The 21485-nt window shown below is 37.5% G+C and overlaps 1 protein-coding gene across 3 annotated transcripts in view; it reads left to right on the top strand.

Annotated features, from left to right (window-relative positions):
- DCAF17 (DDB1 and CUL4 associated factor 17) overlaps positions 1-21254 on the top strand; it is a 36918-nt gene extending 15664 nt beyond the window's left edge. For all 3 annotated transcript variants that reach the window (XM_047084598.1, XM_047084597.1, XM_047084599.1), the window contains 6 exons: positions 6025-6167; positions 9468-9577; positions 13079-13169; positions 13802-13885; positions 15739-15894; positions 16671-21254. In XM_047084598.1, coding sequence (XP_046940554.1) covers positions 6025-6167; positions 9468-9577; positions 13079-13169; positions 13802-13885; positions 15739-15894; positions 16671-16817 — 731 coding nt within the window. In that variant the 3' untranslated portion in view covers positions 16818-21254. The remainder of the gene's footprint in view (positions 1-6024; positions 6168-9467; positions 9578-13078; positions 13170-13801; positions 13886-15738; positions 15895-16670) is intronic.
- Positions 21255-21485: the final 231 nt, after the last annotated feature.

The following is a 21485-nucleotide window of genomic DNA, read 5'->3' as shown; positions in this document are numbered from 1 at the left end:
GCTCGGAGCCTGGAGCCTGTTTCCGATTCTGTGTCTCCCTCTCTCCCTGCCCCTCCCCCGTTCATGCTCTGTCTCTCTCTGTCCCAAAAATAAATAAAAATGTAAAAAAAAAAAAAAAAAAAAGAACACCAGTCATGGGTTTTAGGACCCACCCTTATCCAGCATGATCTCTGCAAAGACCCTGTTTCCAAATAAAGTCATATTCACCAATACCAGGGTTTAGGGGTTCGACATATCTTTTTGAGGGGCACATTTCAACCCAAAACATAGACCAAGATCTAGTTGTGCTCAATGCAGCTGGGTGTCTTTATTTTTGGTGAACAGAGCTGGGAAATATATTAAAACAAAAACCTTTTAGTTCATTCTCATATTTCTAAATTTAATTGTTCTTTGATTTTTTTTAACTTTTTTTTTTTTTGAGAGAGAGAGAGAGAGAGAGAGAGACAGACACAGAATGCACATGGAGGAGGGACAGAGAGAGAGGGAGACACAGAATCTGAAGAAGGCTCCAGGCTCTGAGCTGTCAGCACAGAACCCAGTGCGGAGCTCGAACTCATGAGCCGTGAGATCGTGACCTGAGCCGAAGTTGGACGCTTAACCGACTGAGCCACCCAGGAGCCCCAATTCTTCTTTGATTTTATATTTGTATTTCTTTTGGCTCCCACTGAACTTCTTGATTCCTAGTGAAACTTTATCCTATAATATATATGTGATAATCTTAAAATTGCCATATCAATGCTACTACTGAAAACTAAAGTACAGTGTGAAGGTTAAGATTTCTCTGCAGTTCCTTTTGTCCTTAGTGTACAGCCCAATAAGTGTACTATCAGAGTAATGTGTTCAAAGATTGCTTGAAATTATTTTTCTGTGTCATTAGGTTACCAATTTTATGTAATTAGGTTCATTTGTTTTAGTTTTTCAATTTTAGGTTTATTTTTTCCCTTTTGACTTTATTCTTGAAGTTGTAAAATGTGTATGTTTTAATGGTCAAAACTATGTAAAAAGATATAGTCTGAGAAACTTTGCTGCCATCCATAAAAGTCCTTCCATTCTGTTACTTCCCTCCCCCAATTCCATCCTGCCCCTATAAGTAATCATTGTTTTTAGTTTCTAGGTTATCCCTCTGTTGTTTCTTTTCATAAAAATAAGCAAACATGCAGGGGCGCCTGGGTGGCTCAGTCAGGTAAGCATCTGACTTCAGCTCAGGTCGTGATCTCATGGTTTGTGGGTTCGAGCCCCGTGTCAGTCTCTGTGCTGACAGCTCGGAGCCTGGAGCCTGCTTCGGACTCTGTGTCCCCCTCTCCCTCCTCCCCTCCCCCGCTTGTGCTCTGTCTCTCTCTGTCTCTCAAAAATAAATAAATGTTAAAAATTTTTTTTTTTTAAATAAGCAAACATGCATATGTATTCTTTAAATGTTACCTTCTTGGGGCGCCTGGGTGGCTCAGTCGGTTAAGCGTCCACCTTCAGCTCAGGTCACAATCTTGTGGTCCGTGAGTTCGAGCCCCGCATCGGGCTCTGGGCTGACGGCTCGGAGCCTGGAGGCTGCTTCCGATTCTGTGTCTCCCTCTCTCTGCCCCTCCCCCGTTCATGCTCTGTCTCTGTCTCAAAAATAAATAAACGTTAAAAAAAAATTTTTTTTAAATAAATAAATGCTACCTTCTTTCTTACACCAAATGTAGTATATTGTATACTCTGTTCTGTACCTTGTATTTTCATTTAACATGTAAATGTTAAAGCAAACATTTAACAGAAGAAATATATAAGATTAGCTACCTATATTTTATTGAGATAAAGTTGACTTATAGCATTAGATTAGTGTCAGGTGTACTTGCCAGTGATTCCTCATAGTTAGAATATTATTAAGGCCAGACGTCAGGCAAAGAGGAATTCTTGATAGTTTTTTTCCTTAGCCGTATTTGTCCCGGGAGCCACCTCTATACCTGTAAAATTACAAGTAGAGACTGCAGTCAAGCATGTGGTAGCCACCTTTAGCCAAACCCGACATGCTGTCACCCACAAATTCAAAAGGTGGCCCTCCAAAGCCTTGATATCCTGACTACAGCTCAAGAAGACACTTAGGCTAATATTGAGACTAAATGTTATGTATATATCCCAGATGACTCTAATCTCTATCAAAAGTTTTAGCAGACATGCACACACAAATTAAAGCAACGTCTGACTCTTCTCATTCTCTCAGTGAGTGGGTTTCTTCCTGGTTTAGCGGACATGGATAGTCTTGGTGGAAAACACTTCTTCTACTAGCTATGATAGTAATTATGCTAGTCTTTTTTATTATGGGGACTATTGTTGCTACATGCTCTGCGTAAAGATGTCAGACAAATTATCTCAATGATGACTGTAGGAAACATCCTATTCTTATGATGAGACCTCACGCATGCCTCCAACTCAAAAATATCTGCAACTAGGAGCTCTTCCTGTAGTGAGATAGCTCAGGATTTTTATGCCTCCCATTAGGTAGGACCTGCAATCCCTTTCAGCATGAAGAAGCTACAGGAGATGAGACCTTCATCCTTCAACACCCCGTAAGAATAAGGACAATAAAAATCCCATAGCAGGGAATGAGACAGGGAAACTGAAGGGGATGCCATGAGAGAAAAAGCTGGGTTTTTTCCCCTTTGCTTCTTTTCTGGCTTCTCTTCCTGCTAGGACCTGCATCTCTACCCCACTTCACACATGCCTTATAATGAAAACAGCCTAAGCCCTTCTTGTAAGGGACGAGGAGTTGATGACGCTCTAGAATAAATGACATCTAAGGAAAGCCCAGGTGAGAATGACTGGACGAAACTATCATATGTGCATTGCAGGCCATGAGAGCTAGACGTCTCTACACCAAGACCCCCTGGCTCCTAGGAAGAGAACCTGAGCCCTCATCTTTGTTCTAACCATTTCTTGGATGCCTGAGAGGACAGGTACACGAGACTGCCATCCTCAATAAAAAAACCCAGACCCCAAGCAGTGATGAGACTCGTGCTTCTTTCCTCTCTCAGTCTCCCGGACAGTTCATCTATCTGTATCTGTTTGCTCTATATCTTCAATAAACTCTGCTTTCACCTAAAAAAAAAAAAAAAAAAAAAAAAATTTTAAATTTTTGTGTACACTACAAAGTGACCACTGCAGTAAATCTAGTTACTACTTTCACCGTATAGTTGACCCTCTTCCCCTATGATAACCATCAGTCTGTTTTCTGTCTCTAGGAACTCCTATAAATAATGCCCCAATGAACATAGGGGTGCATATATCTTTTCAAATTAGTGATTTTATTTTCTTTGGGTAAATAACCAGTAGTGGAATTGCTGGATCATATGGTAGTTCTATTTTTAATTTTTTGAGGAACCTCCGTGCTGTTTTCCTTAGTGGCTGCACCAATTTACATTCCCAGCAACAACGCACGAGAGTTCCCTTTTCGTTACATCCTCTCCAACTGCTATTGTTTCTTATCTTGTTATTTTTTAATTTTAGAGTGTGAGTCGGGGAGAGGGGTGGCAGGGGGAGAGAGAGAGAGGGAGAGAGAGTATCTTAAGCAGGCTCCACACTCAGCACAGAGCCTGATGCAGGGCTCAATCCCACAACCCTGGGATCATGACCTGAGCTAAAATCAAGAGTCAGATTCTCAACCAACTGAGCCACCCAGGCACCCTTCTTATCTTTTTAATAATAGACATTCTAACAGGTGTGAGGTTTTGATTTGCATTTCCCTGATATATTCCCTATATTTTAAAATTACAGAAAAATCTTACTATAGCTATTCTTCTATAAACAATACAACATTTTGTACAATTTATATTAAAACTCTGAAGTATTGCTTGACCTTTCACAGACTCAAAGCATTGTAATCATTATTATTATTTTCTTTTTCATGCCTCTCTTTTCACAGTCTAGCAAGTAGGAACCCCTTTTGCTGACTCTGTTATTCTTTTAATACTACCCTGCCATCCTATAAATATCCTTTATCACAACAACTAGATGGTTCAGAAGGATCTTAAAATTTCCTCATGACAAGACATAGAATCAGCTACTCTCTGAGAACTTCTAGGACTCTAGTTGAAAATAGTATTAGAGATCAAAATTTCAGGTTACTGGGGACCCATCAGAATTGTGATTAGCAGAGTCCCACTGCTACTCTGGGGCCATTTTTAGCAACTGCTGAGAAAAGTATTTCTTTTTAAGTGTATCTTTTTGCATTGATTTTCTTCTAGTGTTAATACCTATTTTATATTCTCTATAACATACCTACTTAAAATTTTAGCCCCAAATTCAAACTCCAATTATATTTTTTCTTTTTTTTATAATTTTTTGTCATCCACCATCATTTCATAGCTACTGTATTATCACATATGATGTTTGTATTTCTTTCATAATTTATCTAACATTTTTAGCTGAGTTTTCTGTTGGGTTCAATTTTTCCTCATTAAGAAGACTTCTTTATATATTAAGAATATTACTTTCTTCCTAAAAGCTTTTTTAAAAAAAGCACTTTAAATATATTTGATATGTTTATACCTGTCTCTTCCTCAGCACTGTCAGTTTGTGAATTCACTTTTCATTATTTTTCTCCTATATAGAGGACCCAGTAGTAAAGTGTCTTATGAAGAGGCCTAATAAAGCACACACTTCTTTTTTTTTTTTTAAGATTATTTATTTATTTTGAGAAAGAGAACACAAGCAAGGGAAGGGCAGAGAGCGGGGGGAGAAAGAAAATCCCAAGCAGATTCCCTGCTGTCAGCTCAGAGCCCAACACAGGGCTTGATCTCACAAAACGATGAGATCATGACCTGAGCCAAAATCAAGAGTCGGAAGCTTAAGCGACTGAGCCACCCTGGCAACCCAAAGCACACACTTATATATGTAACTTAGGGCCCTTGAGTGAATGGGTCTTCCTAAGGCAAGCCCCTTTACTGGCAGTGTTGGCCTCATAACCAAAGATTAAACACTAAAAGCAAAAGGGTAAAGAAAGAGTCCCAAGTAACCACTTGCCGAAACAGAATGTTTGGGATATTCTAAAGCTGTAGTACCTTCCACTTACGCACTTGTGTAAGAGTGCATCTGTTTTGCTCTACTTAAAATTAGTTGACCTAAAGACAACTAATGACCTGAGCTAAAATCAAGAGTCAGATTCTCAACCAACTGAGCCACCCAGGCACCCCTCTTATCTTTTTCATAATAGACATTCTAACTAAAAAGCACCAACAGATATTTCTTTTATGGTGTTAGTCTCTACAAGACAGTGAATGGCTAGATTTATCTAAACTAGTTAAATTATCTAAAGATAATACTAGTATTGGTCGCCATCCTTTAATAAAGCTACCACTGTGACAGGACCTGTCCTAAGTGGTTACATTCGTTATGACTAATATCACTTATGTACTGGAAATCTTAAGACTGCTCATATAAAATTTGCTAAGTATAACCTGTTAGTCTGGAATATGGAAGATCTCTTCCTCACATCTGAAGGAAATTATTAGACCTAATTATGTTGTAGGATTTTTATGAGAGTTGGAAATTGTGTTTAACTCAGAATCATATACATAGATGTCTAGTAAATGGTGCTGTTTTTATTAGGTGTACTTTGTCACTTTTTGCTATCATAAGCACCTTCGGTCCACTTTTTTATCTCCACTCAGCTGCAGGTCACACATGCCCTGGAAACAGATGTCTAAACTAGTTAACTTATCTAAAGATAATACTAGTATTAGTCGCCATCCTTTAATAAAGCTACCACTGTGACAGGACCTGTCCTAAGTGGTTACATTCATTATGACTATTATCACTTATATACCGGAAATCTTAAGACTGCTTGTGTAACATAAAGTTGACTTCTTGCATAACATTTGTTGCCTACCAGCTTTCTCTTTTCTTAGCAATCAGCTCTTTCCTGATTATATTTCATTTCTTAAATGTAGTAATTTCTCGTTAATGAAAGTTCATAGATGATGCATGCATCATGAATGTTCCAAGGCTACCAGAACAGAGAAACTAATAAATTCCTTTTGCCCATCTCTACAGACTCACCACCACTGCTCTTTGAGGTGTCCTCCCTGGAGAATGCTTTCCAGATTGGAGGCCATCCTTGGCACTATATCATCACACCTAATAAGAAGAAACAGAAAGGAGTTTTCCATATTTGTGCCCTGAAAGATAATTCCTTGGTAAACCATGAGTGATCAGACTTTTTAGTAGTAAATGTATATCAGAAATTCTTTATTTTCTACTTTGTATTAAGAATTCCTAAGAATTACTTTTTGTTTGTGTTAATAATTTGTAAACAATGTTAGGTACAGAAGGATACAAAGAATATAACAAACGCCTGTGTATACTACCAAGAATTTAAAAACATTAACATTTGAAAATGCTTAGTGACCAAAGATTTCTCATGGGATCTCGTGCAACACATCTCCCAAGCTCCATAGTGGGAATTATTGTTGCAATATGTTCAGACTGCCTCTGAACTTGCTGGTGGAATGTGTAGTTGGTTCTGTTTTTTTCGTGGTTTGCTGCTATTTGCTTTCCAGAGCAGAACCAGGTAGAACTCTGTTGGTCACAATGTAAGCACTGAAACACTTTGAATTTTCAAGAACTTTATTTATGGCAGAATAGGAAGAAATGATAAGACATGGTAAGACAATAGAAATTTCTACTCCTTGAATTCATTTTTATTTTCTTTTTGAAAATGATTTAGGCATTGATTTATAATTTAATTTAATTTAATTTAATTTAAAGAGTGCCTAATGTGGGCCAGGCATGGCTGGGGACACCTTCCTTCCTTCAAGTTGCTTATGCTCTCTAAAGCACGCATGTAGAGAAGTAAGATGCTGTCTGTTAACGTACAGTAATTAAGATAAGTGCCAAAGAGTGAATGCACAGTGATGATGGGTAGAGGGGTTCCATCTTTGTTTTCTATTGCTGAGTTAGTGTAGTTTATTTCTGGAACCTCCTGATATATGAGATGAACTTAATTTTTCTGAAGCAGACTCCACTTATTTCATATCCATCTCTTCCAGGACCGTGCTCAGTCACTGTTCGATTCAGTGGCTTTTAGAGTCACAGGCCACCTTATACCACACTGAAGATCAACATAGTCTTGGGTCCAGTTATCTATTTCTGTTGATGTCGCCACCAGGGAACACTATGTATAGTGTCTTCTAGTTTCCTTCTGTCGGAACATTGTTCCCTTCCATTTTCTCATTTACCTGTCACATGTGGCAGCTCCAGTGACGTCCTCTTTTACAGTGGCCTCTCTAGATAGAGGCTGTCATGACAAGTCTGTGATTTGATTATTCACCTCTCAGCCAGTGAACATTCTTCAACCACCAGGACCTGTCATAGCCCTCTTTCACTTAACTTTTCCATCCTGTCAAACCCCGTACAATTCTAGATATTCTTTTTATATAAGAACAGATAATATATATTATTGTGTGTGTGTGTGTGTGTGCACGTGTGTACACACACACACACACACACACACACACATAAAATGGCTTCCAGCATCTATACCAAGCATGTCTATCAAGTACTGTCCTGTAATAACTGATTATAGCATCTAGTCAAATCTGTATTTCAACATATTCATAACTAATTGCCAAATCCAGGGAAAGTTTTCAATCCTTTTGCCAGACAGCTTTCTGGTAAGGTCATTAATTTAAGGATGCATATGCCCTTTACTTCCCCACCTGTCAGTCAAAAGAGTAGATTACCCAAAAACACATGCAGCCAAACTGAAGAATTCAGAAAACGTTTCATAGCTTTCTATTAAACTGAGCTTTAAAATCTAGCATTCAAGCACATAAGAAAAACTGCAGAAGCTGGTAATAATGCTGTCTTATATTTAAAAGATAGTATTTCTTTTGCATGTTATAGTTATTACAATGAAGAGAATCGTCTAAGGAAAGATATGTATAGTATGTGCATGTTTGATATTAAAGGGACATCTGGAGCTAATGCCATCTTGGATATGTTAATTTTAGTGGTAGCAAACAAGGTATTTAATTCCATTGATTTTCTTATGTATATACAATGTGATAATACCACCATTCCTATTAGAAATTATTAGGATACTTATAAAAATTCCTTAAAAATTAAAACATGCACTAGTACAGAATATGTGTTAAATTCCATTTTTTTTTAAAGCATGGAATTCAAAAAAGTAGCCCCCACCTACTTCTCTAGTCTCATGACTGGACACCATGCATATTTTCTAGGAGCCAGAATTAAAATTTTTATTCATGTGTATGCACACACATGTTGTATGGAGTAACATTTTTGTGCTTCAGATTTTGCCATCTCTTGTAGCCATTTTGTACTCATCCTTTAAGGCTTACTTCAAGCTCTTTTTTTCATCCTGAAATTCTGCTCACTTGGGTTGAATGCTTGATAATATCCTGTGTGTGGCTTGATCACTTTGTTTTCTACACCGTCTTATTCTTTTCTGTTCTGTTTGTGTTTCTGCCTCCCTTTTTGATAATGAGATTTTGACGGCAAGGGTTATGTTTAGTTCATGTGTGGTATGAACACCTAGTGTGATACTTGAGACATAGTATCCTGTCAGTATATGCTAGTGAAATTAGTAAGTTAATATTTCAAAAATATGAGTATCTAATAGGAAAGGTGGTATCACTTGATTTTGTGTTGGAAAAATTAAAGAAATTAAATGAAATTAATGTATCCATGCTGGTATTAGTTCCCAGTGCTCCTTTGTATAAGGTAAAACATTTATGTACATATGTGATCATATATCACGGAGGTAACTTCTCTTTATTTTAATGTCTAAATGTCCTGCCATGAAATAAATCTCTCCTTGCCTAAAAGGCTAAGCAGACCTAAAAGGCTATTAGACCATTTCCTCATTATTAGAGGTTAACATCTGACTTATCCAAAAAGATTATGTGACCTGTTTCTGAGATTTTAGATTGGATTGCATATTTATTTGTGCACTATGCACGCTTTTTGACAGTTTATTAGGGATGGGCAAGGGAAGAAGAAGTTGTAGGGGACTGCATGTGCATAATTATGCAGAGTTATATAATGGAAAGTCCTTGGGCTTTGGAGTCAGAGCTGCTGTTTTGCAGCTGCAAAACATTGAGCAAATGATTTGTCCTCTTTGTGATTTTATCCTCATCAAAATGGGGGTAGTCACATGTGCTTTGTGTATTGTTAAAATCAAATGAAATGGCTCTAAAACATCTACCGCAATGTCTGACACAAAATAGATGCTTGAGATAGGATTACTGTTAGGTTGTTATTTGTGAGGCAAACTGCATGGTACAGAGCAGATGTTCTGGATTTCTCAAGTATGACTGCCCAAATTCAGTTCTTCTGCATATCCCAGTTCAACTGTTGATATTTTCTTTTCCCTGTAGCTTTGATTTACTGATCTATCATTGATGTTAGATTTGAAAACTTATTTTATTCTCCCTTAATCTTTATTTTCAATATTTTTTCCCCAACTTTAGGCAAAAAATGGGATCCAAGAAATGGAATGTTGTTCTCTAGAATCTGACTGGATCTATTTTCATCCTGATGCTTCTGGTAGAATAATACATGTTGGCCCCAATCAGGTCAAGTGAGTATTTTTTTAAATTTTTTTTTAAGTTTACTTATTTATTTTGAGAGAGAGAGAGGGAGCAAGCGAGCACAAGTAGGGGAGGAACAGAGAGAGAGAGGGAGAGGGAGAGGGAGAGGGAGAGAGAGAGAGATTGAGAGAGAGAGAATCCCAAGCAGGCTCCACACCAGCAGCGCAGAGCCTGATGCAGAGCTTGACTTCATGAACCCTGAGATCATGACCTGAGCTGAAATCAAGAACCAGATGCTTAACCAACTGAGCCACCCAGGTGCCCTTCAAGTGAGTATTTTCATTAGTTGCTTTAAAGCGAAAAGTAGCTTTTGGAAGCATTTATTGGCATGTTTATTTTTGCCAGCTCACTGCTGACCCAATTACAGAAATAATTAGCTTGTTGTAGGTTGCTTCCTCAGAGAACCTGACTTTATTCTTTCAGCCTCCTCATTACTGTTTGTAGATATTACATTTAAATAAATTCTTTGGTGGATGATATATGGGTAAAAGGAGATTCAGATTGGCTTGTCTTCATCAGGTTTTAATTCTCTAGGATTAATGAGAGATGATTGTTTTTGGTGTAAAAGATAGCTTTAGTGCAGGAGTTGTTTGAAGTGAACCTTGTTTTGTTTTGTTGACCCACATCTACATCCAGGTGACTTTCCTTCCTTGAAATACTCTTCATTTGGCTTCCCCGACACCACAGTTCTCCTGAATATTTCCCTCCCTCTTTGATGTGTCTTTCTTCATGTCCTTTCATGGTCATCCTCTTCTAGAGGAAGTCTTCCAGACTTTAATTATTACATGTCCTCAGGATTTAGACCCTATTTTCTTCTCACTCTTCATTCCCTTTCTGCATGATTCTATTTATTCCTTTGGCTTCAAAGATAATGTGTACACCAAAACTCCAAAATTTATATCTTTGCCCAAATTTCTCATCTAAGCTCAGCCAAAAATCTGGAATTATTCTTAACACTTTGTTACCTTCTTGTCTTTCTTTCATCATATGCATATACTCTTGACTTTTCATATACATATACTCATGTACATTGCCCCCCATCTCTCTCTCTCTCTCTTTCTCTTTCTCTCTCTCCCTCTTGCTCACCCCCTCCCTGTCCCTTACATACACACACACACACACACACACACACACACACACACACACCTGCACCATATATCCTGTGAATCCTTTGTTGTTGTTGTATTACTAAATTTTCCTAAATCCCCCTCTTCCCGCCCTTGGCCATTGTCACCATGTTGGTCAGACCATTGTCATCATTAGCCTGGACTATATTAATAGGCTACCTCCTGGACTCCAAGAATTATTTTTGCACTCTTTAAGTCTATTTTCTTCTCAGCAGTGAAAGTGATTTTTAGGAACATTAACAAACACAAAAACCTAACTAAATGGATTCTACTTTGACCTTCTTATGGCTTCTTGTTCCTGAGATAAAGACCAGCATACTTAGTATGGTCTGGAAGATCATCCTCCCACTCAGTTTACTTCAGCAGTGCCGTCATTTCAGAAAGCTGGGGACTGTTTCCTCTGGAATGTGTTTCCCCTCCCTGTTCTGCCTCATTTCTATTCATATTTCATGCCCCAGCTTAAATATCCTTTTTTTGCAGAGTCCTTCCCTGAGTCCCCTCGTTAGATTCGCTCCCCCATCACATTTTCATTGCACCCACTGTGTCATGTTCTTCTAACACAGCAATTTTAATTAGTTATCTATGTGATCATCTGTTTAAATATCTAGCTTTAGAATCAGCAACTCCATAATGACAGAGAAAGAGTCTGTTTTGCTGATATTTAGAACCCCAGCACTTGAACATAGTGCTTAGCACAGAGTAGGTGCTCCGTAAGTTTGTTGAATAAGAAAGGTATTGTCTGCCTTATTTATTCCTCATGCTTCATGATAATTAATCTACATCTCTGGATTGATTATAAAGATGATAAAGGGACTTAATTAAATAAGATGATGAACTTTTATAAAAAGTCTTAAAATCTATAGTTTAGCTTTATTAAACCATACTTTTAATGTTTGTTGCTACCCACCTTTTTAAAAAAAAAGAAACTTTATTTCTTTTGAGAGAGAGAAAGTGTGCGTGTGTGCTTGTGTGTGTGTGTGTGTGTGTGTGTGCGTGTGAACGAGCAGGGAAGGGGCAGGGAAGGGGCAGAGAGAATCCCAAGCAGGCTCTGTGCTGACGCAGGGCTCCATCTCACAAACTGGTGAGATTGTGACCTGGGCTGAAATCAAGAGTCAGACACTTACCCCACTGAGCCACCCAGGCACCTCTCTACCCACCTTTTAGTAGTACTTTGAGTTTAAGAAAGTAAGAGCCACAGAGTGTGTGCCCTTTTGGCAGGTTCTAAAAGATAGGCACTTTTAAATAATTAAGATAATGAATTGAGTAATTTAAAATACAATCTGATTTCTTTGTCTCTGGCAAAGAAAGCCTCCTGGCTCTCTCTGGCCACTGTGGCTGCTACTCCCTGCTATTCTTTTTGCTTGCATTCTAGATTTTATGCTTTAATAACATTGTGCTTTTGAAGCTTGTTAATGCTGTGAACAGATTTGTGTGGGTGGTGAGCAAATTATTTTATTTTCTCTTGCTTAATAAGTTTGATCCATAAGGCCATTTGCACTCAGAAAACCCAAATCTTTAAATATAATCCTACAAAAAAAAAGTGTTAAGTAAATTGCAGTTTTCAAATATTACTCTTTTATGAAAACTCTTAGTTTAGGCTTAGTTGCTAATCGAGTCTCTCCCTTTTTTTAATTTTAATGTTTATTTATTTATTTTGAGAGAAAGAGAGAGCCAGGGAGGGCCAGAGGGAGGAGGAAGGGAGGGAGGGAGAGAGAGAGGGACTGTGTGTGTGTGTGTGTGTGTGTGTGTGTGGACGAGAGGCAGAAGGGCAGAGAGAGAGAGGGGAGAGAAGGAGGGAGAATCCGAAGCACAGAGCCCGACATGGGTCTCAAACTCACAAACCGTGAGACCGTGACCTGAGCCAAAATCAAGAGTCAGACACTTAACTGACTGAGCAACCCCAGGTGCCCCAAATCCAATCTGTCATATAGTTAACTCTGAGTATTGGTCATTAATATCTCATGATAGATTCAGAAGTGAAAAATGCCAATATCTAGTATAATGCCATTGTTAAAACTGAAACATTAAAGACTTGTTGCAGGACAACAAAGATAAGGTTCTTTAAGAGTAACTTTCAGTAAGCCAGTTTGAAAGATGGCTTAAGCCTGAGGAAGCTGCTTCATTACCTACCTCAGGAGTACCTGTTGTCACAGGTTTTTCTGTCTAACAAAATCTCTGAATTTGAAGGAGTTTCTGGACACTTAAGTGATCAGACATGAACATTTCAGACTACTCAGGAGGAGAGAACTAACTCAGTGTTGTTACTGTACTTTTCATTTGTTAAGTTTTATTTCAGTAGTTCAACTTTACCACTTTGATGGTGTGTTGAGGTCTTAGGTTCTTAGAATCTTTTTTCATTTTCAGAGTTTTAAAGCTAAATGAAGTAGAAAATAATAGTGCCCAGCATCAGATCTCTGAAGACTTTGTCATTTTGGCCAACAGGGAGAAGAACAAAGTAAGTCAGGAGTACTTTAAAATTCTTTGTATATCACCGTCTTTCTATTTGAGAATATAGTATGCAAATGTGTTTGTCTTTCGGTGTGGCTGAAAAGAACAGCATGATCCTGTAGAAATCTGAGTGTTTTTGTCTGCATAGGGAGCTAGGCTTAGCCTCATGCACAGTTGAGATTTGAAAAGAGTTGGTTATATTAAGCTGTCTTTTGCTAATTTCTGTTTCCTTTCTGGGTTTCTCTTTTAGTTTTTATTGATGAGTTATCGACCTTTGGGTTTAATTAATTGTGCAAACTTGGGAGTCAGTTGGGTTAAATATGAATCAGAAATCACATATCATGCTTTAACTCCAGGTAGTTGTTTTCTTTTAGTGTGCAAATTAAGAGCATGAAGAAAATCATGTGGAGAGAAATTTCTAAAAGCAGATCCACTGCTTTTGGTATTTTATCCATTAATTTATTATAGTAAAGTATTTTTGCTAATTGGAGGATCAGAAATCTGATTTAGAATTTTCTCAGAAGAAAGAATTATGGGTGTTGGAGAAGGGTTGATTGTTTAACCAAATTTAATGCAATTTTGCTATTTGCTGTACATGATAGGACTCATCATATCTTTTTATTTGTCTCCATATGATAGAATGAAAATTTACTCACTGTTACAGCTTCTGGACGGGTGGTGAAAAAAAAATTTAACCTTCTGGATGATGACCCAGAACAAGAGGTATTACTTTAGCCAGACATAGCAAACCAAATGAGTGTGTACTAGCCCTATGGTTTTTAAATTATGCTTCCCAAACTCTGGGGTAGAGGTTCGGGGTGAGCAGTTCCATACAGACTTCGTTGGTAGGATTGTGCGTGCTATTTCAACCAATGTGTCCCCATCATCTGCTCTTCTCATATTAGAATTATTCATAAGATTTTGTTTGCAGAAAGATTTATAGAGCCAAAATAATTTGAAAACACTACTAGCTTATTGCTTGTTAATATATACAGGGTTTTTTCCTTTTCTTTCTTTCTTTTTTTTTTTTTTTAATGTGCACATTTTGTAGGGAAATATATCCTGATGACTTTATGGCTTTTCCTTTACAAGACACAGATATGTTTATTAATGATCGTGGGCCAGGGAAGAAGGGTGTGAGGGAGTGGTAAATTAGTTCAGCCTGTGGCCTGAACTTGACATCGCCAGCCACTGAGCTAATACATTTTTATCCTTTTCTTTTAAAGAGGCACTGAAAGTTCTTATGAAATCAACTGGCAGTGATAATGCTTTGAATATATAACCATTGCATGAATACAGAGTCTATTTAGACCAGATAATTGTATTCGTTCTGTGACCATTTCTAGGTAGAAATATTAGAGTAGCCTTCTAAGGATAGTTTTTGAAAATCTTTTTCAAAGGTTAGAGGTTTCCCTGTATGTGGCTGCACTCCAAAAAGTATGTGGCTGCGTGCCATATATATATGGCAACAATAATTAACAAGGAGAAGGTGGTAGCAAAAAGAGAGATAGTCTCCATCAAGAGCTTAGAAAACAAGGTTTAGCCTGCAAAGGAAAAACCAAAAGGGATTGTAACTAAAGGCTATAAAATCACTGACACCCAGGCAAGAAGTCACTCTTTGAAGTTTGACCAAGGTAATATTAAGGCAAAAAAGTAAATAAAAAGGAACCATGTATAATAAATCTGATAAAGTTTTATGTTATGGGTAGTAAAGGCAGAAAATATAAGTGGATTAAAAAGTAGTTTTACCAAATGTAAGTGAAGGATTAGTATGTGGTGGTTAAAAGAAACTTGTGCCTGCCAAAATGTGCCTTCCTGTAGCCCAGCCTCGGGTGGCTGGCACAGATCTGCTTCCCCTGTGAGGCTATTGGAGTCCCAGGTTTTCTTCTTTAAACAGAGTTCTGAGGTTAGATTTTTCTCTTGTAAGTCTTTACCATCATTAGTCATTTCCAAGAAATATCTCTTATCCCAGTTCTGTTCTGTGGGTTGGATTTCAGTTCCTAGTTAATATTCTTCCTCAAGTGTAAGCAGCCATTTTTACTTTTTTTTAGAGAACCAAAAAGAGTTAAAAAAAAAAAAAGATGGCAAAGAGAGTCATAAATAGTATGTGATAGGTCATCACTTCTTCCTGAAATGACTTGTGATTTTCTGGTGTAAGACTCTTCTGACACAGTAGGTAGTTTTTAGGTTTCAGAACTGAGCTGCATATATTTAGTACTATCTGGGAACCAGTGAACACACACGTCAGAGGCAGCAGTTGAACACCTCTTTGGAACTTGGAGAAGTTCTGGGTTGCTGTCATAATAGAGAATTTCAATAATACTTTGGCCAAGATCTGCATAGACTTGAGTCTGTTAGAATCTGTGGGATGCTGCTTAAGTCTTCAGAATCTTGGGACTTTTACTAGGCATAAAAGTAGAGACACATTTCTACTTATGCTCTCACCCATTCGTTCTTCTTTCCACATTTTTAAAATAGAAAGATAATAGAAGAGTTAAACGATGAACAGGAATAATCCTAAGTGGATAACTGGATTTTGCCCCTTTTTCCTCTACCTAACCCATCCGTTCCCTAAGACTTTTAAAATTGTGGACTACGAAGATGAGCTGGATTTGCTTTCTGTGGTAGCTGTTACCCAAATAGATGCTGAAGGAAAAGCTCACCTGGATTTCCACTGTAATGAATATGGAACTTTACTTAAAAGCATTCCACTAGAGGAGTCATGGGATGTGGTGAGTAGAGTCCGTGGAATTCAAAGTTGTAAGAATTTTCTTCATAGGTGACATTCATTGAAACACGTGCTACTGTGTTCATGTCAGTCCAGGCTCGCCTGTACCAATGACCACATCAAAGAGGTATCATCCGACCGGACAAAAACGAGTACTTCTTAAACCTTCCTTCCCTAGGAACTAGAGGACGCCTCCTTTCTGGAGGCCCTAAAGATAAAGTTTTATGTTTTATTCTGAGACATGCTGTTTATTTCCTTACCATAGTCTTAGGTTTTCTCACATTTTATAAGTTTCATAACATTTTTAAAAATAGAAGCGTACTGTGTTGAATCCCCCCAGTTATTTAAGAGATGATATCTAAGCATGTAGGGTTTCTAGGCACTCTCAGAAATATCTGTTTACTTTTTTGATTATTATAGAATATAAAAGTTATAAGGAAGAGTAGCTGCCATTTTATCCAATCATTTGTTTTATCAAATATCTGAGAGGTTTAGCAACTTGCCCACTCTCACACAGTGAGATAGAGTACAGGCAATGGAATCCAGGTGTTCCGACTCCTAAGACCAGGGTTCTTTTTATTTTCAACATTTCATGTAATGCCTGCCTCATAAGGAATCTGCATGTTCATATATAATGACAATAAACTATTTCTAGCAACTGTTTTGCTTCCATGTATATATTTGAAGATCTCTAGCATAGGTGCTATGACATTTTAGTGACACAGTTGTGAATATGGTTGTGTGAAAAGGAGATTTCATTTGGCTGTGTTTTCATTCCAGACATACAGCCATGAAGTCTACTTTGACAGAGACTTGGTACTACACATAGAACAGAAACCCAGCAGGGTCTTCAGCTGCTACGTTTACCAGATGGTATGTGACCCTGGCGAAGAAGAAACAACAAACAGAAGTTGTGAAAAGGAGTGAGATACTTTTAAAACTTGAGATGTAACTCATGAGACTTTTAGCCACATATTCAAGCAACTATGTTCAGTCCTCCTCTCTGTTATCTGTGTAGCAAGTTCTCCAGTATTTTCTAGAAAACATCTTGTATTGACCTCACATGACTGTGACTTCTTTTTTAAATTATTGCCATACAAGTGGTAAGGACTTCATTTTATGGAGAGAGTTTTTTAGAATGACATCCCAAGAAGTCTAGCATTTAGAGCTTTTAGCTAGGTGGTGATGCAAATATCAGGTGTTGGGGAGCACAGAAAAACAAATTGGTGCCAGTTGTTGGGAGAAGGTTACTGATGGAGAAGTGTTAAACATGGTTCTTAAAGGATGGTATGGAATTTTGATTGGTAAGATGATGCAGAAGAGACCAAAAAAAAAAAAAAAAAAAGACGTAAAGGATTCAGAAAGAAATGCTCCATCCTGTATACCAAACTTTGCCTTAGGGTGAGAAATGAGATCCATAATGTGAAATAATACCTTTGAGCCAAAAATGTGTCATCATGTTTTTTTAATCATATATGTGTATATATGTATATGTTTATATTTATATGTAGCGTTAGGAATTGGTTCTAGTTCTCAGATGATCTTTTCTTCCATGGTTTTATTCTCTTGGCTTGGTGTTCCCATTGGTTATTTACATTTCTATCACAGACTAATGTAAAAGATTCCAAGCAAACTTTAAGTGAAAATTTTTCCTGATATGTAGCCTGTTTAGCTCTGAATATATCTAAGAATGTTGTACTCATTTCACCATTCTGTTTATTTGGTAAGTTTCCCAGTTCTGCTTAGGCAGTATTTTCATACCTATGCAATAAGATGAAAGTATCCTGGATCCCCCCAGTTCTGTTCCTTGTGGAAGAGTAGATAAAGTCTCAATTCCTACTAGCTTGGGGACTGACTGATTAGCTAGAAAAGGCTTTTGACTCTGGCTTAGTTGTGAAACCAGTATTTTTGCTTCTTTGTTAGGACCAATATAGATATAATCCTTGAACTCAGATAATCATTCGTCAGATTGTTAAATAAAAGCGATATAAGTCATGGGAGAAAATTGTTTCTTTTTGCTTCCTGTTTGAGAAATCCGGTTGCTGAAATCCACACGTTCAGCACATTTCTCTGATTCAGCCTCAAAAGAAGAACCAGTAAAAATAGAAGGGGAGGAAACAGCAGTGAAAATCATTGCTGAATCAAATTTAAGGTTAAAATATGGGATTGTAGCTTGGATAATTTGCATTAAAACCCTTTAGTTTTCCCTTTGGTTTTGGCCTGACCCCATGTTAAGAATGATGTGAATTCTGCCCTTTTCTGCCCTTGAAGTTTGCAGATAAATGTCAAGCTAATTATGATCAACAGTGCTGAGGAGAAAAAGGTGTTAACCTATTCCAGACATCAAGAAATTAGTAGCAGAGTCCATAAATTTAAAAGAAATACAAGGAACAAACCTAAAACTATCTTTTGTGCAATAGGTAAGATTGCTAACGTTTTAGAATAACAGAAAATATTTATATGTGGCCAAAGAGAAATCTTTTTGCGTCTGACCTTAAGTGTAATAACCATTTGGGCAAGTAGAAGTGATTACCTTGTGAGCAAGGTATAACTATCTTCATATATTAATTCTAATCCTTATATCTCTACTACTGGAAAAATCCATTCTTGTTTTATGCATATTTAATATAATATTTGAAGCTTTCAGAGCATTTTAGAGACCTGAATGTGGTTACAGAGCAGTTGAATAATTATGATGTACTGGATATTGCCCCAAACTTCCAATTAGACACTAGCTATAGATAAACAATCATGCCCAATGAATTTACATCTTGAAAAACAAGTCCAGTAAGAGGGAATAGATTAAAATACCAGAGAAAAGAAAGAAACCAGTGTTGTATGGGTTTCAAAGCAGATGCAGTGCTATATAAAAGCTGAAAGCCTATTCTCCATTTCCAAGAGTGTTTCAGAAAAGGTTAAGACTTCAGTCCTGTTTGATTTTTTTAAGAAGAGGTTTATTGAGTTTCCCCATCTCCTTTAAGTCACTCTCTTCTTTTAATGAAATGATAGGAACTCATCTGCTCAGAAAGGCATCTGAGAATTAGCTGAGATTCTTGGCTGCTTTTTAGGCTGGGGGCAGGAGTGGGTGGGTGGCTAGAATACTTCTAGTCTAGGTATGAACTGACCACTGAGAAACTTCGCATGTTTCACCACTGCTAAAGTCAGACTAGACCAGGATCCTTATGCCTATCAGCCGGACACTTTTACCTCAGTGTAAAAGACCACAGTGGGGGGGAGGGGGAGGTCAGTTGTGGGCACTGTAACAAACAGAAGGGTTATGCCCCAACTGGAAGGACAAGCTGTTCCTATTTAGGTTCAGCTGATTGTAACATTTTGTGGGAATGTGGGCTGCATGACTTTTAACAAGATGGTTGATAAAAAGATGCCAAATGATACAGAAGATAGTAAAGAATGTGGGAAATTTACAGATAACACACACAGCAGGAGATAGTACAGCACGCTTCCCAAAAAAGTGTGGGTGTCCCAGCCCCCCATAGTGGCATCGCAGCTGTTCGTTCCACCACCTGCCAGCCATGACACCGCCATTCTCTTGGGGTGGAGGGACGTGGCGGTTAATATCCTCCTGGCCCCACCTCAGCCCCCACTCTCTGCCTGACTCTTTTAGAGTCTTCAGTGGTGTGGCCCGCCTACCTAACAGGCACTACTGATAGGCATAAAACATTATGGGCAACGTTTCTGAGTGTTTAATGCAAAACTGAGGGAAGCAATTTAGCTTCTTCCAGCAGGTCTAGATATTAAGGTGATGAGAAGCGTATTGCTACATTTCACTCCTTGTGATGCTGTGTTCTCACAGTATCAAGGCAGCAAGATTATCCTTCTTTGACTCAAAAACGTTTCTCTCAACTCTGAGAGAAAACAAAACAAATCCTATTGTAGTTGCTGTTTGAACTGCCTAGTGAGGAGATGATGTTCTATTTAAACAAATTAAGGTACTTGACATTTTTCCACCAACTGAATGTTTTGTTTCTTGTACGTATTTTTTAAATGGTAACTTACATTTATTGACTGCTTTTTATCTACCAGTCCCTGTGACAACATGTAAAATGAAATGGTTCACTCAACATTCAGAATAACCATATGAAGAGTGAAACTACTGTTATCCCTCCACATTTTGTAAATGAGTATCATGAGGCTTATAGAAGTTACTTTGCCACAACTAATAAGTGCAGAGATAGGAAACACATCCAGATTCTTTTGACACAAACTTATGCCAGATTTCCTCCAAAGCTCTCAAACAGCAAATCATGTTACTTTATTTCATATAAAGCATACCAATAATGATAATATTAGGTACAAGAAAATACTTAGTGTTTTTTTAATGATGTCTGGATATCCAAATTTTGGACAAAGTTTGGATGAAATACAGTTGGCCTATTCACATATATAACTTGACATAAGTGATGGTTCTTCAGTAGTTAAAAGTAATTTTTTAAAAAGGTACAAAATATGGTACTCTCATCCTGTTTGTGGTAATAATGAACACCAGTATTGGTAATGATTCATAAGTTAATTTGACTTCCTTTTTAATAATCTTTGTATTTCTTACCTTTCTTAACCATGTCTACATATGTATCTAACTTTTAGAATTCTAGGGAAAATTCTGGGGCTAATTTCTTGTCCCTGTGTTGCTACAGAATCTTACAGAAGGAATAATTTATTATAGGCAAAGGATATATATTAGAAAGATAAGACCAACTGAGGGCTTTTCTCCATCATTTTATAATGAAACTTTTCAAACATACAGAAACGTTGATGGAATTTTACAGTAAATACCCAAATATCAACTTCATGGATTCTAAATTTTACATGTTTTATTACTATCTATCCATGTTACTTTTATGATGCATTTCAAAGTAAATTGCAGACCTCAGTATACTTCCCCCTGATACCTCAACGTGCATACCACTAAATAGAGTTTAATGTTCAGTTTTTAAAATTTTTGATGTACATTTACATGCAGTGAAATGCACAAATGTTAAATATAAATTTGCTGAGTTCTTGCAAATGCGTACATCTGCGTAACCCAAACCCTTTTCAAAATTTAGAACATAGCACTCATTCTGGAAAGTTTCCTCCCGTTCCTTCCCAGTCAATCCTCACCACACCTATTGGGGGTTAACTACCGTTTTGATTATTTTGCCTCACAGATTAAATTTGCCCATTCTAAAACCTTATATGAATGAAATCATACAAAGTGGAATGCTTCCTTCATTCACTGTGTTTTTGAAGTTAATTCACTTTGCATGTACCAGTGATTCATCCCTTTTTATTGCTGACCAGTCTTTTGTATGAATGCGTCAATTTGTTTTTTCCAGTTTTCTGTTAATGGACACCTGGGCTGTTTCTGATTTTTTTTCTTTTCTTTTTTTTTTTTTACTATTGTGAATAAAGTGCTGTGAACATTCTTGTACACATTTTTTTGCGAACATATTTCTTTATTCCTCTTGGGTAAACATCTAAGAATGGAATTATTGGGTCCTAGGTAGGAGTGTGTTTAGTTTAATAAGCAATTGCCAGATCCCCCCCCACCCACCCACCCCTGAAGGATTGTATCATTTCACATGCCTGCAACAA

Source organism: Lynx rufus, unplaced genomic scaffold (genome assembly GCF_022079265.1).
Source record: "Lynx rufus isolate CCGP_SWC_20201006 ecotype Redwood Valley unplaced genomic scaffold, mLynRuf1.p SCAF_2, whole genome shotgun sequence".
In the NCBI taxonomy this organism is placed as follows: Eukaryota; Metazoa; Chordata; class Mammalia; order Carnivora; family Felidae; genus Lynx; species Lynx rufus.
This window is presented reverse-complemented; position numbering and strand designations above follow the sequence as displayed.